This window comes from Scyliorhinus torazame, chromosome 5 (genome assembly GCF_047496885.1).
Source record: "Scyliorhinus torazame isolate Kashiwa2021f chromosome 5, sScyTor2.1, whole genome shotgun sequence".
NCBI lineage: Eukaryota > Metazoa > Chordata > Chondrichthyes > Carcharhiniformes > Scyliorhinidae > Scyliorhinus > Scyliorhinus torazame.
In genome coordinates this window covers 105,662,538-105,690,277 of record NC_092711.1, presented here as the reverse complement: position 1 = coordinate 105,690,277, position 27,740 = coordinate 105,662,538, and the positions used below count along the sequence as shown (strand labels likewise).

At 48.1% G+C, this 27,740-nt stretch overlaps 1 protein-coding gene across 5 annotated transcripts; it reads right to left on the bottom strand.

The window, feature by feature from the left end:
* Positions 1–250: 250 nt before the first annotated feature.
* LOC140421566 (uncharacterized) lies at positions 251–20,706 on the bottom strand. Of its 5 annotated transcripts, none has more exons than XR_011946907.1 (3): positions 20,618–20,706; positions 19,295–19,408; positions 251–685 (listed from the first exon to the last, which is right to left on the bottom strand). XR_011946907.1 is itself a non-coding variant. In XM_072506354.1 (3 exons), exon 3 carries the CDS (start codon positions 16,865–16,867, stop codon positions 15,998–16,000), a length of 870 nt encoding a protein of 289 aa, XP_072362455.1. In that variant the 5' UTR covers positions 16,868–16,983; positions 19,288–19,408; positions 20,618–20,706; the 3' UTR covers positions 15,855–15,997. The 5 variants fall into 5 exon arrangements, 4 of the variants coding, with proteins under 4 accessions (XP_072362455.1, XP_072362454.1, XP_072362456.1 ...); XM_072506354.1 differs by lacking the exon at positions 251–685 and adding an exon at positions 15,855–16,983 and having other exon boundaries at positions 19,288–19,408; XM_072506353.1 differs by lacking the exon at positions 251–685 and adding an exon at positions 15,855–16,983.
* Positions 20,707–27,740: the final 7,034 nt, after the last annotated feature.

The following is a 27,740-nucleotide window of genomic DNA, read 5'->3' as shown; positions in this document are numbered from 1 at the left end:
ATATACTCTGAACAAATAGACAATGTGCACCGGCTGTGGTCAAAGTGACGCAGAAACGGAGAAAGAAGATTGAGAAAGGACTGCACATGAATTCAGACAGACAGGGAAGCTCACAAACAGGCTGAATGTGAGTGAACACAACATACTTTGATTTATGAAATTAATTTTCAGCATGGATCCTAGTTAGAAGTAATTAATATAATTATTCAGTTCCTGCTCAATTGTTTTTGTTTAGTGTTGTGTTGTTATTTTATTAATGGCTCTGAGACCCCCACAGGCTGTCGACTCGTTTCTGTCTATCAGTGCGAGCGCGCCCTCTGCTGATCAGTAACTGGAACTCTCAGTGTGGGTTTTTTGTACGAGACCCCCTCGACCTGCAGCAGTGTGGGCTCCATGGCACAGAAATACACCGCGCTGTCGGATAGACGAGCACTGGCGGTAGTTAAAGTGACCGTTTTGTTTCCGCTGTGCCAAACAGCAGAAAATCTTTCTGGTAAATCTTCAGACGTATCTCCCGAGCTATATATAATGAATAAATAACTGAGTGCTTCTGCGGGAGACTGGATGTGCCAGAGCAGATTTCGAGAACCAGCTGCCGAGTAACTGCAGTCCAATGTGACGGTCTGTTCTTCCAGAACGGTTAATTCAGGGGGATTCTGGGACACTGCATATCTGCCATTGGTTCCTGCAACACATTACAGAATCTGTTAAATGTCTGTAAGAAAACCCTGGCGACAGACACTGACTATTAAAATACAGACTCACTGGGTAACAAGACCAAGAGGATAAGTGAAGAACATCGGGAGAACATGGTTCCTGCTTTGGAATTTCACAGAAGTCACAGCAGTTTTAAAGTATATGAACACTTATAGTCTAACATGAGAAAAGTAAATGCAGATCATGGGCAGGCTTCATTTATTGGGAAACTGAGGGGCGGTGTCCAACGGCATGATTGGCGGACTGTGCGCAGATCCAGTACCTCAGTCACCGGTGACAATACCCGCATCAGAAGAGGGTTCAGTGCGCTTCGATTGCGAATATACAGACTCGACTATGTACCACATGCTCTGGGAGCACAGCCGCCGAAATTGATCATCATTAACATATTGGCGATGAAGAAAGCGGAGATCTCAGGGCGATATCTGGCGGCTGCCAACAAGTCTAAATAAAATGGTTATCTCAATATAAACGCGCTCAGTGTGGAGGACGGGGTCTATTGCTGGACATTGAGTACAGTGTCACAAAGCAGCTAAACCACGTACAAAAACCTCAGAGTTTTTAAATTCCACTAATGTTGTGTTCCTGCCCTTGTCTGATTCTCCATGTCCTCGAACTTCTCCTGCCATTTCTTATGCAGCACCTCGTGCGCCTCCGCCTTCACCGCCAGGCCCAATATCTCGTCCTCATTCTCCGAGGCCTTCTGCCGAACCTCCCGGATCGCAGACCCTTTGGCCTTCTGGGTCTCGACCAGCTTGCCGATCGTAGCCTTCATCGGCTACAGCAGCTCTGCTTTCAATTCCATTAAGCAGCGCTTGAGAAACTCCTGCTGCTCTTGACCCCACTGCGCCTACGCTGCCTGGTCTCCACCCGCCGCCATCTTGGCTTTCCTCCCTCGCACTTTTCGCTGCACCAAAATTACTTTTTTCACCGCTCCACTCCTGGTCCAATCCATACAGTGCCAGGGAAATCGTACTGTCACCTTCCCACACTGGGAACCGTCGAACAAATGCCGCTGGGGCCCCTCAAAAGAGCCCAAAAGTCCGTTTCTGGCAGGAGCTGCCGAACGTGTGACTTAGCTCAGCATAGCCGCAACCGGAAGTCAACCTGTGTATTAGTCAGGTTGATGGTGCTGTCTACCTATGTGACAGGAAGTATTCCTGTATTAGTGTGTGTGTCTGTGGTTCTGTGTATGAGAATGTGGTTGTGTGTCTGCAGAATATCTGTGCTGCTTCTAATCAGCTGCAACACAAACTTCCTCTCTCTGAGCAAATGATGTTGGTTCACTGAGAATCCCATCCAGTGATTTGAAAAGTACCACTCAGAGATTCATAAAATTGTAGGAGGCCATTCGGCCCATCACTTCACCAACAACCCTTTGAAAGACCAATTTAACTAGGCCCAATCCCCTGCCCTATTCCTGCAACCCCACCCTAAGGGGCAATTTAGCATAGCCAATCCACCTAACCTGCACATCATTGAACTATGGACAGAAACCAGAGCACTCTGTTGGAGGAAACTCACGCAGATAGGGGGGGGGGGGGGGAATTCAAGGAGACTGTCACCTCCAGCCACAGAGATCACCATCCCCCTGATGTGGGTCCAGTAAACTGTTCCCACCTGATCCAGGGTCATATGCCTTTTCTGTCTATTTAGCTGATGCATTATATCTAAACTGCTGCATCTTAATCAACTGCTTTATATTCACCTATGATTTCAACCCCCTTTTTGGATAATCTGTGACTCCCGGACACTTGTCCGTTAGAGTAGCGGAAGGTCTGAGAACTGAAATAATGCAGAGTAATGATGATGTGTATTTCTATCACCACTTTTCTTTGAAATCTCCCCCTAAACCAAAAAGAGTCAAAAAGGTTCTTTAAATGGTGTACAAGGAGTTTCACTCCTTAAGGCAGACTTAAGTAGGTGCTATTCGACTTCCGGGGGCGGCGATGACCAGCTAAGTCGCATGTTTCGGCAGCTCACGGTGGAACGGACTTTTGGGCTCTTTATAGGAGCCCCAACGGCAATTTTAACGGCTAAAAACGCTGTGCGGTAAACCAGAAGGGAATTCCCCCTGGATACGGATGGAAAAAGGAGGGGAAAGTGACCGGATTGCAGTGGATCCCTTAGAGCAGCGGCAAGGAAGGCAAGCAAAAACCAAGATGGCGTCGGAAGGTGGCAGTTTAACATGGGGCCCTGAACAACAAGAGTTCTTGAAATGCTGTGTGGAAGAACTCAAAAAGGAAATGAAGAAAGAGCTATTGGCCCCGATATTACAGGCGATCAAAGGGCTAAAGGATGAGCAAAAGACCCAGGAGCGGGAGCTTCGGGTCGTGAAGGCAAAGGCTGCCGAGAATGAGGACGACATACAGGGCCTGGTGGTGAAGACGGAGATGCACGAGGCACACCATAAACGATGTGTGGAAAGACTGGAGGTGCTGGAGAACAACGCGAGGAGGAATAACTTAAGGATTCTTGGTCTTCCTGAAGGTGCGGAGGGAGCGGACGTCGGGGCATATGCGAGCACGATGCTGCACTCGTTAATGGGAGCGGAGGCCCCGGCGGGCCCACTGGAGGTGGAGGGAGCATACCGAGTGATGGCGTGAGGACCGAGAGCAGGAGAAATTCCTAGAGCCAGAGTGGTGAGATTCCTCCGTTTTAAGGATAGAGAGATGGTCCTTAGATGGGCAAAGAAAACTCGGAGCAGTAAGTGGGAGAACGCGGTGATCCGCGTATACCAAGACTGGAGTGCGGAGGTGGCGAGAAGGAGGGCGAGCTTTAATCGGGCCAAGGCGGTGCTTCACAAAAAGAAGATAAAATTCGGGATGCTGCAACCGGCAAGACTGTGGGTCACATACCAAGGGAGGCACCACTACTTTGAGACGGCGGATGAGGCGTGGACTTTTATCATGGAAGAAAAATTGGAATGATCGGGTTATTAAAAAGAACGTTTGAAACAAAGTGGTGGGGCGAGTATGGGGGGCGAAGTGGGGGGTAAAAAGGGGGGAAAGAGGAGTTTTATGTTATTAATCCTGCGATGTGGTAACTTTTCTCTCTTCCACAGGTGGTGGTGGGGGGAGGAAAGGAGGTGGAGGAGATGGGGCGTTGGCCATTGGGGGGCGGGGCCAAGGGGGAAGCGCGGGCTTGGTTCCCGCGCTATGATAATCATGGCGGGAATAGGGAAGCAGGAAGGAGGGGGCGTCGCATGGTGCGAGCCGAGGTCACGGGGGGAAGCCGAGGTCGGCCAGAGTTTGCTGACTTCTGGGAGCAACATGGGGGGTGTAACTACGCTAGTGGGGGATCTAGCTGGGGGGGGGGGGGGGGGGAGGGGGGAATTATTGGGTTGCTGCTGCTGGGGAGAGGGGGGAGCTGGTATGGGGTGGGGTGGGCAGGGGGGCACCGCCTGGGGGAGATACAGCTGCGTGGGAACCGGGGGAGGAGCTGGAAAAAGGGGATGGCTAATCGACAAGGGGGGTGGTAAAAAGCCCCCCAACCCGGCTGATCACGTGGAATGTGAGAGGGCTGAACGGGCCGATAAAAAGGGCAAGGGTACTCGCACACCTGAAGAAACTTAAGGCAGACGTGGTTATGTTACAGGAGACGCACTTGAAACTGATAGACCAGGTTAGACTATGCAAAGGATGGGTGGGGCAGGTGTTTCATTCGGGGCTAGATGTGAAAAACAGGGGGGTGGCTATATTAGTGGGGAAGCAGGTCATGTTTGAGGCAAAGACTATAGTGGCGGATAGCGGGGGCAGATACGTGATGGTGAGTGGCAAATTACAGGGGGAGACGGTGGTTTTGGTAAACGTATATGCCCCGAACTGGGATGATGCCAATTTTATGAGGCGTATGCTAGGACGCATCCCGGACCTAGAGGTGGGAAAGTTGGTAATGGGGGGAGATTTCAATACAGTGTTGGAACCAGGGCTGGACAGGTCGAGGTCCAGGACTGGAAGGAGGCCGGCAGCAGCCAAGGTGCTTAAAGATTTTATGGAGCAAATGGGAGGAGTAGACCAGTGGAGATTTAGCAGACCTAGGAGTAAGGAGTTTTCGTTTTTCTCCTATGTCCACAAAGTCTATTCGCGAATAGACTTTTTCGTTTTGGGAAGGGCGTTGATCCCGAACGGAGGGGAACGGAGTATACGGCTATAGCCATTTCGGATCTCGCTCCACACTGGGTGGACTTGGAGATTGGGGAGGAAACAGAAGGGCGCCCACCCTGGGGAATGGACATGGGATTAATGTCAGATGAGGGTGTGTGTCTAAGGGTGAGGGGGTGCATTGAAAAGTACTTGGAACTCAATGATAATGGGGAGGTCCAGGTGGGAGTGGTCTGGGAGGCGCTGAAGGCAGTGGTTAGAGCGGAGCTGATATCAATAAGGGCACATGAAGGAAAGCAGGAGAGTAGGGAACGGGAGCGGTTGCTGCAAGAACTTCTGAGGATGGACAGGCAATATGCGGAGGCACCGGAGGAGGGACTGTACAGGGAGAGGCAAAGGCTACACGTAGAATTTGACTTGCTGACAACGGGTACTGCAGAAGCATAGTGGAGGAAGGCACAGGGTGTACAGTACGAATATGGGGAGAAGGCGAGCAGGTTACTGGCCCACCAATTGAGGAAAAGGGGAGCAGCGAGGGAAATAGGGGGAGTGAGGGATGAGGAAGGAGAGATGGAGCGGGGAGCGGAGAGAGTGAATGGAGTGTTCAAGGCATTTTATAAAAGATTATACGAAGCTCAATCCCTGGATGGGAGGGAGAGAATGATGGGCTTTCTGGACCAGCTGGAATTTCCTAAGGTGGAGGAGCAGGAGAGGGTGGGACTGGGAGCACAGATCGAAATAGAGGAAGTAGTGAAAGGAATTAGGAGCATGCAGGCGGGGAAGGCTCTGGGACCGGATGGATTTCCAGTTGAATTTTATAGGAAATATGTGGACTTGCTCGCCCCGCTACTGATGAGGACCTTTAATGAGGCAAAGGAAAGGGGACAGCTGCCCCCGACTATGTCTGAGGCAACGATATCGCTTCTCCTAAAGAAGGAAAAGGACCCGCTGCAATGCGGGTCCTATAGACCTATTTCCCTCCTAAATGTAGACGCTAAGATTCTGGCCAAGGTAATGGCAATGAGGATAGAGGACTGTGTCCCGGGGGTGGTCCACGAGGACCAAACTGGGTTTGTGAAGGGGAGACAGCTGAATACGAATATACGGAGGCTGCTAGGGGTAATGATGATGCCCCCACCAGAGGGGGAAGCGGAGATAGTGGTGGCGATGGATGCCGAGAAAGCATTTGATAGAGTGGAGTGGGATTACTTGTGGGAGGTGCTGAGGAGATTTGGTTTTGGAGATGAGTATGTTAGATGGGTACAGCTGTTGTATAGGGCCCCGATGGCGAGTGTGGTCACGAATGGACAGGGATCTGCATACTTTCGGCTCCATCGAGGGACAAGGCAGGGATGCCCTCTGTCCCCATTATTGTTTGCACTGGCGATTGAGCCCCTGGCAATAGCATTGAGGGGTTCCAGGAAGTGGAGGGGAGTACTCAGAGGAGGAGAAGAACACCGGGTATCTCTGTATGCGGATGATTTGTTGTTATATGTAGCGGACCCGGCGGAGGGGATGCCAGAGATAATGTGGACACTTCGGGAGTTTGGAGAATTTTCAGGATATAAACTGAACATGGGGAAAAGTGAGTTGTTTGTGGTGCATCCAGGGGAGCAGAGTAGAGAAATAGAGGACCTACCGCTGAGGAAGGTAACGAGGGACTTTCGTTACTTGGGGATCCAGATAGCCAAGAATTGGGGTACATTGCATAGGTTAAATTTAACGCGGTTGGTGGAACAAATGGAGGAGGACTTCAAGAGATCGGACATGGTGTCCCTGTCATTGGCAGGGAGGGTGCAGGCGGTTAAAATGGTAGTCCTCCCGAGATTCCTCTTTGTGTTTCAGTGCCTCCCGGTGGCGATCACGAAGGCTTTTTTCAAAAGGATTGAAAAGAGTATCATGAGTTTTGTGTGGGCCGGGAAGACCCCGAGAGTGAGGAAGGGATTTTTACAGTGTAGTAGGGATAGGTGGGGGGGGGGGCTGGCACTACCGAGCCTAAGTGGGTACTACTGGGCCGCCAATATCTCAATGGTGAGTAAGTGGATGGGAGAAGAGGAGGGTGCGGCGTGGAAGAGACTGGAGAGGGCGTCCTGTAGGGGGACTAGTCTACAAGCTATGGTGACGGCCCCATTGCCGCTCTCCCCGAAGAAATACACCACAAGCCTGGTGGTGGTGGCTACTTTGAAAATTTGGGGACAGTGGAGACGGCATAGGGGAAAGACGGAAGCCTTGGTGGGGTCCCCGATAAGAAATAATCATAGGTTTGCCCCGGGGAGAATGGATGGGGGATTTGGAATATGGCAAAGAGCAGGAGTAACACAATTGAAAGATCTGTTTGTGGATGAGAAGTTTGCAAGTCTGGGAGCGCTGACCGAGAAATATGGGTTGCCCCAAGGGAATGCATTCCGGTATATGCAACTAAGGGCTTTTGCGAGGCAACAGGTGAGGGAATTCCCGCAGCTCCCGACGCAGGAGGTGCAGGACAGAGTGATCTCAAAGACATAGGTGGGGGACGGTAAGGTGTCAGATATATATAGGGAAATGAGGGACGAGGGGGAGATTATGGTAGATGAGCTGAAAGGGAAATGGGAAAAAGAGCTGGGGGAGGAGATTGAGGAGGGGCTGTGGGCGGATGCCCTAAGTAGGGTAAACTCATCGTCCTCGTGTGCCAGGCTAAGCCTGATACAATTTAAGGTGTTACACAGGGCGCATATGACTGGAGCACGGCTCAGTAAATTTTTTGGGGTGGAAGATAGGTGTGCGAGATGCTCGAGAAGCCCAGCAAATCACACCCACATGTTCTGGTCATGTCCGGCACTGCAGGGGTTTTGGGTGGGGGTGACAAAGGTGCTTTCGAAAGTAGTGGGGGTCCGGGTCGAACCAAGCTGGGGGTTGGCTATATTTGGGGTTGAAGAAGAGCCGGGAGTGCAGGAGGCGAGAGAGGCTGATGTTTTGGCCTTTGCGTCCCTAGTAGCCCGGTGCAGGATACTGTTGATGTGGAAGGAAGCCAAGCCCCCGGGGGTGGAGACCTGGATAAATGACATGGCAGGGTTTATAAAGCTGGAACGGATTAAGTTCGTCCTAAGGGGATCAGCTCAAGGGTTCACCAGGCGGTGGCAACCGTTCGTCGAATACGTCACAGAATGATAGAGGGAATGGAAAAGAAGAAGGCAGCAGCAGCAGCCCGGGGGGGGGGGGGGGGGGGGGGCGGGGGGGGGGTTGGAACCAGAAGGACTCTCAGGTCCGTTAATATATATGTATATGTATAGGTTGTTGCTATAGTTAATTGTATATTGGACTGTCAAATCTTATTTTTGGAGAGTGTTTATCTGAGACGAGGCAGTTGCCATTTAGAGTTAGTTTTCGTTTTTTGTTAGATATTATTTATTTTTTGTTTATAAAACAGGCCATTGTTATTTATACTGTTATATTACTGTGTAAAGGATACACAATGTACTGTGATGGTTGGCCAAAAAGTTTCAATTAAAAAAATATATTTTTTTTTTTTAAAAGTAGGTGCTATTCAGGGTCAAACTAATATTTCAAGTTATTCCTGGTATAACCTATATCTACAAAGAAGTAAAAGATCTTGCTTCTGGAGTGCCTTTCGAGTTGATCAGACCTTTGTGACCCCCTTCCAAATCTCTCTTCTTATCTGTGGGTGTTCTCAGTAGTTTAGATTCTCTGTTCGGCTCCTCAGTACTGCAGTCCCCATGCACCGAAGTAGCTGTAAAAGCTCATGCTGGTAATTAGCGATTCAGGGTATTTATTACCCTTCTAGCAGCCTTACTGTTTACATGGCGTTCTCCTGAAGTAATATCTTCTGCTTATTGATATATATATTTTGTCAATTTCTTAACATATGTTTAATTCTGCTGAAGCGTAAGTACACCTCTTTTTAATGTGGTGTTAACATGACCTTAGCTTGTCAGACTTTTACCTAAAGAGTGATACATCTGACCTTAGCTTGTCAGATCACTGGCAGGGAAGCTTCCTGCTAATTATTTTGTTGTATTTCAGTTTTTTAACCCCTTATCATTTTTAAACATTGCACTTTGTCATATTCCTTTCAAATGTTTCAAATGACATTCTTTCTATTTTACTATTTTACAAAAGTGTTGGTTGCTTTTTGGGAAGAAATTGTACCATAGCAAAGGCAACTGTTATATCCAGATTTCCACTTTTAACTCGTGTCATTAAATTTCTATCTTTCACAAATAAACATTATTTCAAGTAATTCAAATTTAAGACTCTGGCAACTCCAATCAATTGCTTGCTAAAATAATTACCTTCTATCAAAGGGACTTGTTCCCTTTATGTAACTTAAAATTTAACTTTGCTAGAATTTCTCTAACTTTAAGAAAGGTATTGGGTTACAGCACGAGTTGTTGCGAGGTGTTATCTCAAAGCCTGTGTGATAATAACTGTCTGCAGTCTGAAACCTTTTGCTGCTGTTAACCCTTTGAGAGACTTCTGCTTTAACTTCTCTATATTATTTTTAAGCATTGCATTTTCTCATATTCCTTCGGGTTGATCATCAGACCTTCATATATCAATTGACATTCTTCCCATTTTAATTTACAGGTGTTAGTGTGGCTCAGTGGTTGCATTCTTATCTCTAAAGTCAGCAGGTTGTGGGTTCAAATCCACCTCCAGAAACATGAGCATCAAATCCAGGTTGATGATCTGATGCAGTCCTGAGGGAGCACTGCACTGTCAGAGGTCCCGTCTTCCAGATCAGACCTTCAACTCTGGCCCCATCTGCCCTCAGTTGGGTGTAAAAGTTTCCATAATGTTATTCCAAAGAGCAGGGGGGTTCGCCCTGGTTTACTGCTTAATATTTATCCCTCAACAAACATCACTGAACAGATTCTCTGGTCACAGTCACATTTCTGTTTGTGGGACCTTGGTGGATTGGCTGTGCTAAATTGCCCCTTAGTGTCCAAAGGTGAAGTGGGGTTACAGGGAAAGGGTGGGGAAAGTGCACCTGAGTGGGGTGCTCTTTTGTAGTATTGGTGGAAGCTCGATGGCCGAATAGCCTCCTTCTGCACTGCAGGGATTCTATGATGCTGCCAGACCTGTTGAGTTAATTTAGCATTTTCTGCTTTTATTCTATATTACACACCCTTTTAATCCACTGATTATATTTATTGAACCACTGTACCATCAACTACCAGGAACAGTGTGTTGATGTTTCAGCTATTCTGGCCTTGGGTGACTGTGTGGAGTTTGTACATTCTCCCCATGTCTTTGTGGGTTCCCTCCGGGTGTCCCAGTTTTCACTCGCTGTCCAAAGATGTGGTTAGGTGGATTGGCTGTGCTAAATTGCCCCTTAGTGTCCAAAAAAAAGTTAGGTGGAGTTACTGGGTTACGGGGATAGGGTGGAGGCATGGGCTTAAGTAGGGTGCTCTTTCCAAGGACCAGTGCAGGCTCGATGGGCGAATGGCCTCCTTCTGCACTGTAAATTCTATGATTCAGTATGATTTTCTCTCTGTCTGATCCAATGGGTCTGTCTGGTAATATTTCCCTGATGGTGTCACAGTGGTTAGCACTGTTGCTTCATAGCACCAGGGTCCCGTGTTCAAATCCCACTTGGGTCACTGTCTGTTCAGATTCTTCCCGTGTCTGCATGGGTTTCCTCCGGGTGCTCCGGTTTCCTCCCACAAGTCCTCAAAGATGTACTTGTTAGGTGAATTGGACAGTCTGAATTCTACCTGTGTACCCGAACACACACCAGTGTGGCGACCAGGGGCTTTTCACAGTAACTTCATTGCAGAGTTAATGTAAGCCTATTTGTGACAATAATAATAATAGAACATAGAACATAGAACAATACAGCGCAGTACAGGCCCTTCGGCCCACGATGTTGCACCGAAACAAAAGCCATCTAACCTACACTATGCCATTATCATCCATATGTTTATCCAATAAACTTTTAAATGCCCTCAATGTTGGCGAGTTCACTACTGTAGCAGGTAGGGCATTCCACGGCCTCATTACTCTTTGCGTAAAGAACCTAGCTCTGACCTCTGTCCTATATCTATTACCCCTCAGTTTAAAGTTATGTCCCCTCGTGCCAGCCATATCCATCCGCGGGAGAAGGCTCTCACTGTCCACCCTATCCAACCCCCTGATCATTTTGTATGCCTCTATTAAGTCTCCTCTTAACCTTCTTCTCTCCAACGAAAACAACCTCAAGTCCATCAGCCTTTCCTCATAAGATTTTCCCTCCATACCAGGCAACATCCTGGTAAATCTCCTCTGCACCCGCTCCAAAGCCTCCACGTCCTTCCTATAATGCGGTGACCAGAACTGTACGCAATACTCCAAATGCGGCCGTACCAGAGTTCTGTACAGCTGCAACATGACCTCCCGACTCCGGAACTCAATCCCTCTACCAATAAAGGCCCACACTCCATAGGCCTGCTTCACAACCCTATCAACCTGGGTGGCAACTTTCAGGGATCTATGTACATGGATACCTAGATCCCTCTGCTCATCCACACTTTCAAGAACTTTACCATTAGCCAAATATTCCGCATTCCTGTTATTCCTTCCAAAGTGAATCACCTCACACTTCTCTACATTAAACTCCATTTGCCACCTCTCAGCCCAGCTCTGCAGCTTATCTATATCCCTCTGTAACCTGCTACATCCTTCCACCCTATCGACAACACCACCGACTTTAGTATCGTCTGCAAATTTACTCACCCACCCTTCTGCGCCTTCCTCTAGGTCATTGATAAAAATGACAAACAGCAACGGCCCCAGAACAGATCCTTGTGGTACTCCACTTGTGACTGTAGTCCATTCTGAACATTTCCCATCAACCACCACCCTCTGTCTTCTTTCAGCGAGCCAATTTCTGATCCACATCTCTAAATCACCCTCAATCCCCAGCCTTCGTATTTTTTGCAATAGCCTACCGTGGGGAACCTTATCAAACGCTTTGCTGAAATCCATATATCAACTGCTCTACACTCGTCTACCTGTTCAGTCACCTTCTCAAAGAACTCGATAAGGTTTGTGCGGCATGACCTACCCTTCACAAAGCCATGCTGACTATCCCTGATCATATTATTCCTATCTAGGTGATTATAAATCTTGTCTCTTATAATCCCCTCCAAGACTTTACCCACTACAGACGTGAGGCTCACCGATCTATAGTTGCCGGGGTTGTCTCTGCTCCCCTTTTTGAACAAAGGGACCACATTTGCTGTCCTCCAGTTCTCTGGCACTATTCCTGTAGCCAATGATGACATAAAAATCAAAGCCAAAGGTCCAGCAATCTCTTCCCTGGCCTCCCAGAGAATCCTAGGATAAATCCCATCAGGTCCCGGGGACTTATCTATTTTCAGCCTGTCCAGAATTGCCAACACCTCTTCCCTACGTACCTCAATGCCATCTATTCTATTAGCCTGGGGCTCAGCATTCTCCTCCACAACATTATCTTTTTCCTGAGTGAATACTGACGAAAAATATTCATTTAGTATCTTGCCTATCTCTTCAGACTCCACACACAATTTCCCATCCCTGTCCTTGACTGGTCCTACTCTTTCCCTAGTCATTCGCTTATTCCTGACATACCTATAGAAAGCTTTTGGGTTTTCCTTGATCCTTCCTGCCAAATACTTCTCATGTCCCCTCCTTGCTCGTCTTAGCTCTCTCTTTAGATCCTTCCTCGCTACCTTGTAACTATCCATCGCCCCAACCGAAACTTCACACTTCATCTTCACATAGGCCTCCTTCTTCCTCTTAACAAGAGATTCCACTTCCTTGGTAAACCACGGTTCCCTCGCTCGACGCCTTCCTCCCTGTCTGACCGGTACATACTTATCAAGAACACGCAGTAGCTGATCCTTGAACAAGCCCCACTTATCCAGTGTGCCCAACACTTGCAGCCTACTTCTCCACCTTATCCCCCCCAAGTCACGTCTAATGGCATCATAATTGCCCTTCCCCCAGCTATAACTCTTGCCCTGCGGTGTATACTTATCCCTTTCCATCATTAAGGTAAACGTCACCAAATTGTGGTCACTGTCCCCAAAGTGCTCTCCTACCTCCAAATCTAACACCTGGCCTGGTTCATTACCCAAAACCAAATCCAACGTGGCCTCGCCTCTTGTTGGCCTGTCAACATATTGTTTCAGGAAACCCTCCTGCACACACTGTACAAAAAATGACCCATCTATTGTACTCGAACTATATCTTTTCCAGTCAATATTTGGAAAGTTAAAGTCTCCCATAATAACTACCCTGTTACTTTCGCTCATATCCAGAATCATCTTCGCCATCCTTTCCTCTACATCCCTAGAACTATTAGGAGGTCTATAAAAAACTCCCAACAGGGTGACCTCTCCTTTCCTGTTTCTAACTTCAGCCCATACTACCTCGGAAGAAGAGTCCCCATCTAGCATCCTCTCCGCCACCGTAATACTGCTCTTGACTAGCAGCGCCACACCTCCCCCTCTTTTGCCTCCTTCTCTGAGCTTACTAAAACACCTAAACCCCGGAACCTGCAACATCCATTCCTGTCCCTGCTCTATCCATGTCTCCGAAATGGCCACAACATCGAAGTCCCAGGTACCAACCCATGCTGCCAGTTCCCCTACCTTGTTTCGTATACTCCTGGCATTGAAGTAGACACACTTCAAACCACCTACCTGAACACTGGCCCCCTCCTGCGACGTCAAATCTGTGCTCCTGACCTCTATACTCTCATTCTCCCTTACCCTAAAACTACAATCCAGGTTCCCATGCCCCTGCTGCATTAGTTTAAACCCCCCCAAAGAGCACTAACAAATCTCCCCCCCAGGATATTTGTGCCCCTCAGGTTCAGATGTAGACCATCCTGTCTGTAGAGGTCCCACCTTCCCCAGAAAGAGCCCTAGTTATCCAAAAATCTGAATCCCTCCCGCCTGCACCATGCCTGTAGCCACGTGTTTAAATGCTCTCTCTTCCTATTCCTCATCTCACTATCACGTGGCACGGGCAACAACCCAGAGATAACAACTCTGTTTGTTCTAGTTCTGAGCTTCCATCCTAGCTCCCTGAAAGCCTGCCTGACATCCTTGTCCCCTTTCCTACTTATGTCGTTAGTGCCAATGTGGACCACGACTTGGGGCTGCTCCCCCTCCCCCCTAAGGACCCGGAAAACACGATCCGAGATATCACGTACCCTTGCACCTGGGAGGCAACATACCAAACGTGAGTCTCTCACGCTCCCACAAAATCTCCTATCTGTGCCCCTGACTATAGAGTCCCCAATTACTAATGCTCTGCTCCTCTCCCCCCTTCCCTTCTGAGCAACAGGGACAGACTCCGTGCCAGAGGCCCGTATCCCATGGCTTACCCCTGGTAAGTCGTCCCCCCCACAAGTATCCAAAGCGGTATACTTGTTTCTCAGGGGAACGACCGCAGGGGATCCCTGCACTGACTGCTTTTTCCCAGTCCCTCTTACAGTTACCCACCTATCTCCAATCTTTGGTGTAACTAATTCCCTGAAGCTGCTATCTATGACCCCTTCTGCCTCCCGAATGATCCGAAGTTCTTCCAACTCCAGCTCCAGTTCCCTAACTCGGTCTTGGAGGAGCTGGAGATGGCAGCACTTCCTGCAGGTAAAATCAGCAGGGACACTAACTGCATCCCTCACCTCAAACATCCTGCAGGAGGAACATTGCACTCCCTTCCCTGCCATTCCTCTAACTTTCTACCAAGATCTGGCTTTTAATAAAATTAAATTTTTATAAAAAATAATAATAATATAATAAAATATGGTACTTACCTCAGACCAATGGGTTTTATTATTAGGTTAGAGGAGGAGGGTGGGTGGGAGACTCTACACGTGTAGTGTCTCGGGTTTCCTCTCCACCAGAATTTATTGGTGAGGGTCTTCCCAGACGTCCGCGGGTCGACTTCCTGTTCCCGCCTAAAAAACTAATTAAAAAAAAAAGAAAAATTCTCAGCTCCTGCTGAAATTGACTAACCAGCCAGCTCCACTCCCGCCGAAATCGACTGGCCTGCCCCTGCAAAGACAAGTGCTTTTAAAGGTTAACTTACCTCCCAGCAACCTCCTTCCGCAATGCTCCCGCTGAAACTGACTCACCAGCTGTTCTCACGCCGAAATCGACTGCTATCTTTATATGTTTGGGTGTTTGGTATATTAAGGAGCAGGTAGAACTTCCTTGGTTCGACCTGTTGTCATTTCAGATATTCCATCTGTTTTTGGTTAATGTGTCTGGAGTCTTTGAGTCCTTCCAGTTCGTCTCCAGTTCTCCTTCCTGTCTCAGGTATATGAGTCAAGGGATCTTGGTACTGTAATTCGTGTTGTTAGTTGTCTGTCTGTCTCCAGCAGGTATTGTTGTCTCTCGATAATGACTGTGCTGCTACCCTTGCTTCTGGTCTTATGAACATTTCCGTGTTGGATCCAAGCTCCCGGATTGTCTGTCTTTCTCTCCGGGTAAGATTCTGTTTGTCTCTTGTATTTCCCTACTGTGACAGGGCAGATGATTGAAGAGATTCAAACAAGGGAGTTCTGGGAAAGATGGGCAAAGATTTGGGAGGTGACAACATGTTCAATAAGTTTGGAGAGGAGAGGGAGGTTGAAGATGGGGCAGTAATTTGTAAGGATCGCAGGGTCAAGGGTTGTTTTATTGAGGAGGGGGTGATGATGGCAGATTTGAAGGACAGAGGGACAGTAGCTGAAGAGACAGAAATGTTGACAATATCCATGGACACAGGGTAGTTGGCTGATCAGTAGCTGAGTGGGAATAGGGTCGATGGGAGAGACACTAGAGAAAGCTGTGGGTTTAGGGCTCGGGAAAGTATGAAATTTAGAGACAGTTTGGTCCGGTGGGCTCGTGGAAGGGAGGGAAGCAGCAGAGGCAGCTGATCGGATTTACTAAATCTCAGTTACAAAGAAGCTCCTCACACTTCTTGTTGGAGATGAGGATGGAAGAGACAGGGGAGAGCGAGAGTACTTCAAAAGGAACTAACTTGGGTCAGAGATATTAAAAAGTTTCAACACACTGCGTATTTAACACCAATATGATTTATTTGACTTTTAGTCAGATTATTAGCCCCTGTAAATGGGCTGGAGTTTATCATCAGCAGAAAGAGATCCAAATGAACACGATTCAGTCCTGAATGTGAGGAACAGCAAAATCCAATCACTGTCGTTACTTGTGGCCTCGTTGGTGACTCAGCAGGTGGGATGAAGTGGTGAATCCCTTCCCACACTCAGAGCAGGCGAATGGTCTCTCCCCAGTGTGAATTCGCTGATGTACAGCGAGGTTAGATAATCGCCTGAACCCAGTCCCGCAGTGAGAGCACCTGAACGGTCTCTCGTCAGTGTGAACACGTTGATGGACCATCAGATTCGTAGAACTTTTATAGCACTTCCCACAGTCTGCACATTGAAACGGTCTCTCATCAGTGTGAACTCGCTGGTGACTCAGCAGGTGGGATGACTGAGTGAATCCCTTCCCACACTTGGAGCAGGTGAATGGTCTCTCCCCAGTGTGAATTCGCTGATGTGCAGTGAGGTCAGATGATTGCCTGAACCCAGTCCCGCAATGAGAGCACCTGAACGGTCTCTCATCAGTGTGAACACGTTGATGGAACATCAGATTCCCAGAATTTTTATAGCACTTCCCACAGTCTGGACATTCAAACGGTCTCTCAGCAGTGTGAACTCGCTGGTGACTCAGCAGGTTGGATGACCGAGTGAATCCCTTCCCACACTTGGAGCAGGTGAATGGCCTCTCCCCGGTGTGAACTCGCTGGTGTGTAGACAGACTAGATGACTCAGTGAATCCCTTCCCACACTTGGAGCAGGTGAATGGTCTCTCCCCAGTGTGACTGCGCCGATGAGTTTCAAGCTTGGATGGAGAAGAGAATCCTTTCCCACAGTCTGCACATTTCCACGGTTTCTCTTCAGTGTGACTGCATTTGTGGCTTGTGAGACCTGATGATCCACTGAATTCTCGTCCACACACACAACACGTGTACGGTTTCTCCTCACTGTGAACGATGCTTTTTCCTTCCATGTTCAAAGTACGATGATATTCAGGATATGATAAATTGAGGACTCTGTCAGATCCTGAAGTGATGTTAGGTTAGAGTTTCTGGACTTTGAAGCCTCCCCTTCGAACACCCTGTGAAACTGATTTAAAACAGAAAATAGGGAGTGAGAGAGAACCCACAAAAACACAAAAGGCAGGTTGTGAAATTGAGCTGAATGAATCTGGTCATTTGTGGGGCCGGCCCTGGGAAAACGCGACTATGAAAACTGCTGGATTGTTATAAAACCCAACTTGCCTCTTTGGGAGGAGAGAGAAAGAGGCGAAGAGGGATTTTGTATATCTACAAGACATATTAAGAGAGTAGTTGGCAAAGCATATTCGACCTTAAGCTTCATAAATTGAAATATTGATACTGAAACTATGCTTTAGGTGGCAAAGTGGTTAGCACTGCTGCCTCACAACTCCAGAGGCCCGGGTTCAATTCGAGTCTCGGTGACTGTGTCTGGAGTTTGCAGTTTCTCCCCGTGTCTGCGCGGGTTTCCTCCGGTTTCCTCCCACAGTCCAAACATGTGCAGGTTAGGTGGTTTGTCCATGTTAAATTGCCCCTTAGTGTCCGAAGGTTAGTTGGCGACACTGGGTTCCGGGGACAGGGTGGAGGCATGGTCTTAAGTTGAAGGAGGGTGCTCTTTGCAAAGGCCAGTGCAGAACTGATGGGCTGAAATGCCGCCTCCTGCACTATAAATTCTATGATTCTGCACTGTAAGAATTCTATGAAGCTCTGGTCACCACGCGTCAGGAAGGATGTGAAGTGGGCAGCACGTTGGCGCAGAACGTTAGCCCTGCTGCTTCACGGCGCCGAGGTCACAGGTTCGATCCCAGCTCTGGGTCACTGTCCGTGTGGAGTTTGCACATTCTCCCCGTGTTTGCGTGGGTTTCGCACCGACAGCCCAAAGGTGTGCAGGCTAGGTGGATTGGCCACTCTAATTTGCATTTAAATTCATTTAATTGGAAAAAATGAATTGGGTACTCTGAAATTTAAAAAAAAAGGAAGGATGTGAAGGTTCTTGGAGAAGGTGCAGAGGAGATTTACCAGAATGGTTCCAGCAAAGGAGGTTGAGGGGAGATTTGATTCAGGTACACAATATTACGCAATATTGTGGGCAGCACGGTAGCATTGTGGATAGCACAATTGCTTCACAGCTCCAGGGTCCCAGGTTCGATTCCGGCTTGGGTCACTGTCTGTGCGGAGTCCGCACATCCTCCCCGTGTGTGCGTGGGTTTCCTCCGGGTGCTCCGGTTTCCTCCCACAGTCCAAAGATGTGCAGCTTAGGTGGATTGGCCATGATAAATTGCCCTTAGTGTTGGGTTTGGTTACTGGGTTCTGGGGATGGGGTGGAGGTGTTGACCTTGGGTAGGGTGCTCTTTCCAAGAGCCGGTGCAGACTCGATGGGCCGAATGGCCTCCTTCTGCACTGTAAATTCTATGATACGCCAGATTTCCATCGGGTGGTCAAAGGAACTGTTTCCATTCACTGATCTTACAAGCAGTCGGGACACAGATTTAAAGTTTTGGGTAAAACCTGGATTGTACGATATAAGATCCTGAGGGGTTTTGACAGGGTGGATGTGCAGAGGATGTTTCCTCTTGTGGGAGAATCGAGAACGAGGGCATCACTGTTGCAAAATAAGGAGTCGCCCATTTAAGATGGAGATGAGGATTTTTTATTCTCTTGAGGGCTGTAAGACTTTGGAACTCACGTCCTTAAAAGGCAGTGGCAAGAGAGTCCTTGAATATGTTTAAGGCAGAGCTGGATAGATTCTTGATGAGCAAGGAGGTGAAATGTTATCAGGGGTAGGCAGGAATGTGGAGTTGAGGTTAGAATGAGATCAGCCGCAATCTTATTGAATGTTGAGCAGGCTCGAGGGGCCGAGTGGCCTGTTCCTAGTTTGTATGTAAAAGGTACAGGAGATATGAAGTGTTATGAGATATGTTTTTATACAGCGAGCGGCAATGACCTGAAACTTGCTGCCTATGAGGGAGTTTGAAAATAGACACAATGAATGATTTGATTTCAAAAGGAAATTGGATAGACATCGGAGGGAAATAAACCTGCGAGGATACAGGGATAGAGCAGGAGAATGGGACGAATTGGATTGCTCCAGAGAGCTAGCATTGTCTCAATGGGCCGAATGCCCTTCTCTGTGCCATCATGTCACTGACTCTTTTGTGCAGGCTAGTTTTGTAATTTAACCCTGGGGGGTTCAGATATCACTCAGATAAATCTGTGCTACACTCCCTCCGAGGCCATTCCATCCTTCCTCAGGTTTGTTGCCCAGAACTGAACACAGTTCTCCAGGTTTGGTCTAACCAGGGTTTGTGAATCTCGAGGCTTTTCCAGTCACACTGAGACCTGAAATCTTCCCTCACAGACAGAACAGACAAACCTTTTACCTTCCACACCTAGATGCTGCTGAAATTCAGTTTTTAATGAATTGAATGACTGTCAGATCACGTTGTGATGTTTGGTTTGCGTTTCCCGCCTGTTCAACCTCCACTTCCAGTATCCTGTAAATTTACAGAAACCTCACTGTCAGTTTACTTTCCTTGCCAACTTTGATTAAATGTATTCCTGGAGGTTTGATCACATGACCTGCCACCATCCTCCAGCCATTAATCGGTCAACATATCCATCCTTGTGACACACTGCCTTCCTCGGCCAATTGGGAAGCAAAAGGACTGGGTACCTTACAGGACAGTGATCGACTGTCAGCCAAACAACCTTTATCCCATTTTCAATATTTTAATGTCCGCTGAAGAGAAATGCTCAAAGAAAATTACCAAAAAATGTTTTTGACTGTCTGAATGATTTCCCTGCTTTGACTCTCACTAAGGCAGAAGGTAAAATTTGAATTCATTGAATGTCTACGGATGACCATGAAACCATGGTAAGAAGTCTTACAACACCAGGTTAAAGTCCAACAGGTTTGTTTGAAATCACTAGCTTTCGGAGAGCTGCTCCTTCCTCTGGTGGATGAAGTGGTATGTTCTAGAAACATATAGAGACAAAGTTGATACAAGACGATACTTTGAATGCGAGCATTTGCAGGTAATTAAGTCTTTACAGATCCAGAGAGAGGGGTAATCCCAGGTTAAAGAGGGGAACACTTCAGCAGTCAAGGGCATTCAGCCTCTGATCTCCGGGTAAGCATTCTCCAAGGCAGCCTTCAGGATGTGCGACAACGCAGAATCACCGAGCAGAAGCTTATAGCCAAGTTTCGCACACGTGAGTACGGGCTCAACCGGGACCTTGGATTCATGTCGCATTACATTCACCTCCCACCATCTGGCCTGGGCTTGCGAAATCCTACCAACTGTCCTGGCTTGAGACAATTCACACCAGAGGAAGGAGCAGTGCTCTGAAAGCTAGTGATTTGAACCTGTTGGACTTTAACCTGGTGTTTTAAGACTTCTTACTGTGCTCACCCCAGTCGAACGCTGACATCGCCACATCATGAAACCATGGTTATCTTCGATGGTCAGCACGGTAGCATAGTGGTTAGCACAGGACTGACCGAGCGGCTGGTCCTCCAACCAATCAGCATGCGCTCCGACGCGTACTTCGTCCACTCGGGCCTGTCTCGGGTAAAAGCCCGAGCAGCATTCGCCGACTCCACTGCCGTGTCCGAGCTCCGTATTCGGGGCTGAGGGCCTACACGGAATGTTTATGAAGCCTCCCGACCCCTCAGCCGGCTCTGTCCATCCCTCATGACTTACCGAGCGGGATCTGACCAGTGGACGATTTCCACCCGACTGCCTGAATCCTGCGCTATCATCGGCACTGCGCATGCTCCAATTCACGTGGGAGACCTCGCTCTGCCCCGCCCCTCATTCACTCCGATTGGTTGGAGGACCAGCCGCTCCGCTCGGTCCCCCAGTCACGCCCCCTCTTCCTATTGGACGACCTGCCGTCAATCATTCCCAGGGCATGGTGAACTGGAGCATGCGCAGTGCCGATGCTGCACTCGGCCGGGAGGTTTCACTGAAACCCGGTGTAAGCTCCAAACCCCAATAAGAAGTTTCCGGGCCCGGGTTTGCATCGAGCGGCGGGACAGCTGCGGCCTGCTCCCGGTGACAGGCCTGAGTTAACGGCCGCCGTCTTTATAGAGGCTGCAAACCCACACGGGGCAAAACATCAGAGTTTGTTGTGAAACCAATGGGATGTAAAACAGGAAGTCAGGGTTACAGTCAACAACAACAACTTCTATTTATATAACACCTTTAACATCATAAATCATCCCAGTCAACTTCACAGGAACATTATAAAACAAAGTGAGACACCCAGACACAAAAGGAGATATTAGGACAGGTGACCAGAAACTTGGACAAAGAGATGAGTTTTGAAGAGAATCTTAAAGGAGGTAAGTGAGGTGGAGACGGGGAGGTTTAGGGAGGGAATTCAGTGCTTGGAGCCGAGGGAACTTACTCCGCCATGGTTTTAATTAGAATCGGGGGTGTGCAAGAGTCCAGGTTCAGAGCTGTGCAGATATCTCAGGGGGTTGTGGAGATGACAGACAAAGGGAGAGACGAGGCCATGGAGGGATTTGAAAACAAGGGTGAGAATTGACTGGGACGAATGCAAGTCTCGGAGCACAGGGATCATAGGGGAAAGGAACTGGCTGTGAATTAAGACATGGGTAGCAGACTTTTGGATGGCTTTAAGTTTGCAGAGGTAGAATGTGGGAGAGCAGCCAGGTGTGTAATGGAATTGTCGAATCGGGAGGTGACGACAGTAAATTGCCTTCGTATCTAAAAAGGTTAGGGGGGTTACGGGGCTAGGTGGTGGTGTGGGCTTAGCTAGGGTGCTCTTTCCAGGGCCAGTGCAGATTCGATGGGCCGAATGGCCAGCTTCTGCACTTAAATTCTATGAGGTCAGAAGCTCATATTGGATCAAGTGTGAAACCAAGTTTACAAAGAGACTGGCTAAGTCTCAGACTGTTGTGAGGGAGAGGGATAGAGTTGGTATGTCAGGAATGGAGATTGGAGCAGGGACCGAACAGTGGGTACAGTCTTCTCCATACGAGATTGAAGTTATTTAGTCAGCAGGAAGAGAACCAGAATGAGCCCTGAGTCTGATATCCGGTATAACTTAGTTCGAGAGGAAGAACAAAGGAAACCCAGGAAGGTTTGGAGAAACGACATTTGCGATTGCTCATCAGATCTCCACACAGTCAGTTCTCGACACAAGAACATAGAACAATACAGCGCAGTACAGGCCCTTCGGCCCACGATGTTGCACCGAAACAAAAGCCATCTAACCTACACTATGCCATTATCATCCATATGTTTATCCAATAAACTTTTAAATGCCCTCAATGTTGGCGAGTTCACTACTGTAGCAGGTCGGGCATTCCACGGCCTCACTACTCTTTGCGTAAAGAACCGACCTCTGTCCTATATCTATTACCCCTCAGTTTAAAGTTATGTCCCCTCGTGCCAGCCATATCCATCCGCGGGAGAAGGCTCACTGTCCACCCTATCCAACCACCTGATCATTTTGTATGCCTCTATTAAGTCTCCTCTTAACCTTCTTCTCTCCAACGAAAACAACCTCAAATCCATCAGCCTTTCCTCATAAGATTTTCCCTCCATACCAGGCAACATCCTGGTAAATCTCCTCTGCACCCGCTCCAAAGCCTCCACGTCCTTCCTATAATGCGGTGACCAGAACTGTACGCAATACTCCAAATGCGGCCGTACCAGAGTTCTGTACAGCTGCAACATGACCTCCCGACTCCGGAACTCAATCCCTCTACCAATAAAGGCCAACACTCCATAGGCCTTCTTCACAACCCTATCAACCTGGGTGGCAACTTTCAGGGATCTATGTACATGGACACCTAGATCCCTCTGCTCATCCACACGTTCAAGAACTTTACCATTAGCCAAATATTCCGCATTCATGTTATTCCTTCCAAATTGAATCACCTCACACTTCTCTACATTAAACTCCATTTGCCACCTCTCAGCCCAGCTCTGCAGCTTATCTATATCCCTCTGTAACCTGCTACATCCTTCCACACTATCGACAACACCATGGACTTTAGTATCGTCTGCAAATTTACTCACCCACCCTTCTGCGCCTTCCTCTAGGTCATTGATAAAAATGACAAACAGCAACGGCCCCAGAACAGATCCTTGTGGTACTCCACTTGTGACTGTACTCCATTCTGAACATTTCCCATCAACCACCACCCTCTGTCTTCTTTCAGCTAGCCAATTTCTGATCCACATCTCTAAATCACCCTCAATCCCCAGCCTCCGTATTTTTTGCAATAGCCTACCGTGGGGAACCTTACCAAACGCTTTGCTGAAATCCATATACACCACATCAACTGCTCTACCCTCGTCTACCTGTTCAGTCACCTTCTCAAAGAACTCAATAATGTTTGTGAGGCATGACCTACCCTTCACAAAGCCATGCTGACTATCCCTGATCATATTATTCCTATCTAGATGATTATAAATCTTGTCTCTTATAATCCCCTCCAGGACTTTACCCACTACAGACGTGAGGCTCACCGGTCTATAGTTGCCGGGGTTGTCTCTGCTCCCCTTTTTGAACAAAGGGACCACATTTGCTGTCCTCCAGTCCTCTGGCACTATTCCTGTAGCCAATGATGACATAAAAATCAAAGCCAAAGGTCCAGCAATCTCTTCCCTGGCCTCCCAGAGAATCCTAGGATAAATCCCATCAGGTCCCGGGGACTTATCTATTTTCAGCCTGTCCAGAATTGCCAACACCTCTTCCCTACGTACCTCAATGCCATCTATTCTATTAGCCTGGGGCTCAGCATTCTCCTCCACAACATTATCTTTTTCCTGAGTGAATACTGACGAAAAATATTCATTTAGTATCTCGCCTATCTCTTCAGACTCCACACACAATTTCCCATCCCTATCCTTGACTGGTCCTACTCTTTCCCTAGTCATTCGCTTATTCCTGACATACCTATAGAAAGCTTTTGGGTTTTCCTTGATCCTTCCTGCCAAATACTTCTCATGTCCCCTCCTTGCTCGTCTTAGCTCTCTCTTTAGATCCTTCCTCGCTACCTTGTAACTATCCATCGCCCCAACCGAAACTTCTCACTTCATCTTCACATAGGCCTCCTTCTTCCTCTTAACAAGAGATTCCACTTCCTTGGTAAACCTCGGTTCCCTCGCTCGACGCCTTCCTCCCTGTCTGACCGGTACATACTTATCAAGAACACGCAGTAGCTGATCCTTGAACAAGCCCCACCTATCCAGTGTGCCCAACACTTGCAGCCTACTTCTCCACCTTATCCCCCCCAAGTCACGTCTAATGGCATCATAATTGCCCTTCCCCCAGCTATAACTCTTGCGCTGCGGTGTATACTTATCCCTTTCCATCATTAACATGAACGTCACCGAATTGTGGTCACTGTCCCCAAAGTGCTCTCCTACCTCCAAATCCAACACCTGGCCTGGTTCATTACCCAAAACCAAATCCAACGTGGCCTCGCCTCTTGTTGGCCTGTCAACATATTGTTTCAGGAAACCCTCCTGCACACACTGTACAAAAAACGACCCATCTATTGTACTCGAACTATATCTTTTCCAGTCACATCTGTTTTTCTAATTGGTCAGTCAGGATAATTCAGATTAATGTCTGTCACAAGTCATGAAGGAAGTGACTTATGAAGCATATTCTTACCTCTAATTATATAACTTTGGTAAAAGGATACAGAAATAATGATCTAATACTTTATTTGGATTTCAGCCCAGGGAGGAGGGAGAGTGTGTGGGACGGGGATTTACACCTTTGGGGACAGAAGAGAGAAAAAAAATGTTCCACAGAAACTGGAATTGTCTGTTCTGAATTTCTATCTTGTACTGATAGTGTGACCTTTGTAAACTCCTATTCCAGGGCATTAGGAGAGGATTTTTAAACAGGAAACAAACCAAATATCACATTAAGATCCGACAGTGTCACTTAATTGATCAGGACCTGAATATCCTCAGACTATGAATGTGGAATGAAAAATGTTTGTTCTGTTTGTGGGAAAATATTTCAAACATCAGTGTGACTGGAAAAGCACCGAGACACACATGCACCCAAGTGAGTGTGTTCCAGTGAACTGACTGTGGAAAGAGCTTTAACCAGTTACAGCCTGATAAAACACCACACTATTCACTGAGGGGAGAAACCATACACGTGTTCTGTGTGAGGACCAAGCTTCACTTGATTGTCTAAAGAGGAAACGGACAACGACACTGACTCCGTGGTGATACCGTCGAAACTGTGGGGTATGATTTTCGCTTAGGGGGTTTCCAAAATGCGAGAGTTCCAGGGTTCATATCCTGGACGAGCTCTGAAAAGTGCTTGAATGGGGAGGTGATGGTGTAGTGGTATTGTCACTGGATGAGTAATCCTGAGACCCAGCACAATTCTCTGAGAATGCAGCTTCAAACCCCACCATAGCAGACGCTTCATCGTGGCTTGTATTTGAACTTGAATCCAATAAATCAGGGGCACAGTGGTTAGCACCGTTGCTTCACAGCTCCACTGTCCCAGGTTCGATTCCCGATTGGGTCACTGTCTGTGCAGAGTCTGTACGTTCTCCCCATGTCTGCGTGGGTTTACTCCGGGTGCTCCGGTTTTCTCCCACAATCCAAAGATGTGCAGGTTTGGTGGAGTGGCCATGCTAAATTGCCCTTAGTGTCCAAAAGGGTTAAGTGGGGGTTACTGGATTACGGGGATAGGGTAGAGGTGTGTGCTTGAGAAGTGTGCTCTTTCCAAAGGCCAGTGCAGACTCGATGTGCCGAATGGCCTCCTTCTGCACTGTAAATTTTATGATTGTGAGAATCAGGTCAAAGGAGCAATGGGTAAGTCTCACAGACAAGATGAGCATGATGGGAAATAGCAGGAAAAGAGGGGCAAGATGTGAGTTCAGAATGTGGACAAGAAAGGTCTTCGAGGCAGTTTTACCGAGTGGTTTAGTGGAAGAGGAGCTGTAGAATCAGCTGATCGGATTGTTTCAATGGGAGGGGTTTTACAGCCCTGCCTGCTGGCTGGATCTTCCAGTCCCACAGATCTCTCAGTCTGCTGTTCCGATTCACTGTTTGTCTCATTGGGTTCACTTTAGGCCTCTTGGGGTCTGTGGAAGAACTCCCGGTGCCTCATTCGCCTGATGAATTCCCTGGAGCGGAGAAACTACGACATCTTCTTTGCAGCCTTCAACATGTCATCGATAGATACAAACATCTTGCCAAGGCCATCCCCACTACATTCCTTCAAACAACCGCGCAACCTCAAACAGACCATTGATTGCAGCAAACTACCCAGCGTTCTGGAGAACAGCGACCATGGCACCACACAACCCTGCCATGGCAACCTTTGCAAGACGTGCCAGATCATCAACACGGTACCACCATTACACGTAAGAATACCCCCCAACCAAGTATGCGGTATATTCTTGTGTGACTCGGCCAACGTTGTCTACCTCATACGCTGCAGCAAAGGATGTCCCGAGGCATGGTGCATTGGTGAGGCCAAGCAGACGCTGTGACAACAGACGAATGGACATCACGCAACAATTGCCAGGCAGGAATGTTTCCTTTAGCAGTAAAGGGCTTTTAGCCTCTGATCTTCGGGTAAGCGTTCTCCAAGGCACGCACGGTAGCATTGTGGTTGGCACAATTGCTTCACAGCTCCAGGGTCCCAGGTTCGATTCCCGGCTTGGGTCACTGTCTGTGCGGAGTCTGCACGTTCTCGCCGTGTGTGTGGGGGTTTCCTCCGGGTGCGCCAGTTTTCTCCCACAGCCCAATGATGTGCAGGTTAGGTGGATTGGCCATGCTAAATTGTCCTTAGTGTCGGGTGGGATTACTGGGTAATGGGGATCGGATGGAAGTGTGGGCTTGGGTAGGGTGCTCTTTCCAAGAGCCGGTGCAGACTCGATGGGCCGAATGGCCCCCTTCTGCATTGTAAATTCTATGAAAAGGCGACCTTCAGGACTCGAGATAACGCAGAATCGCCGAGCAGAAACTGATAGCCAAGTTTCGCACACATGAGTATGGCCTCAAACGGGACCCTGGATTCATGTCACATTACATGCACTTGTGAAATCCTACCAACTGTCCTGGCTTGAGACAATTCACACCTCTTTAAGCTGTGATTATCCCTCTCTCCAGTCGCACCGTTTTGACCTGTAAAGACGTAATTCCTTGCAAAGACTCGCATCCAAAGTACCATCTCGCATCATTGAATTTTTCTACATATAGAACATACAGTGCAGAAGGAGGCCATTCGGCCCATCGAGTCTGCACCGACCCACTTAAACTCTCACTTCCACCCTATCCCCGTAACCCAATAACCCCTCCTAACCTTTTTGGATAGTATGGCCTATCCACCTAACCTGCACGTCTTTGGACTGTGGGAGGAAACCGGAGCACCCGGAGGAAACCCATGCAGATACAGGGAGAATGTGCAGTCTATGCACAAACAGTGACCCAGCGGGAAATTGAACCTGGGACCTGGCACTGTGAAGCCACAGTGCTATCCACTTGTGCTACCCTGCTGCACATATGTGTTTGTGGAACCCACATCTTCATTCACCTGAGGAAAGGAGCTGCGCTCTGAAAGCCAGTGATTCTAAACAAACCTGTTGGACTTTAACCTGGTGTTGTAAGACCTCTTTACTGTGCTCACCCCAGTCCAACACCGGCATCTCCACATCATAAATTAGAAGCATTTAATGCTTCTGCCAATTTTGAATCCGACACCTTTCGCTCGTGAGGTGAATGCTACAGAAACAGCTGGAAGACCAGTAACAATGGATCTGTGCAAGATTCAGCTGCACAGTCTTGCTGCGGCTTTCAA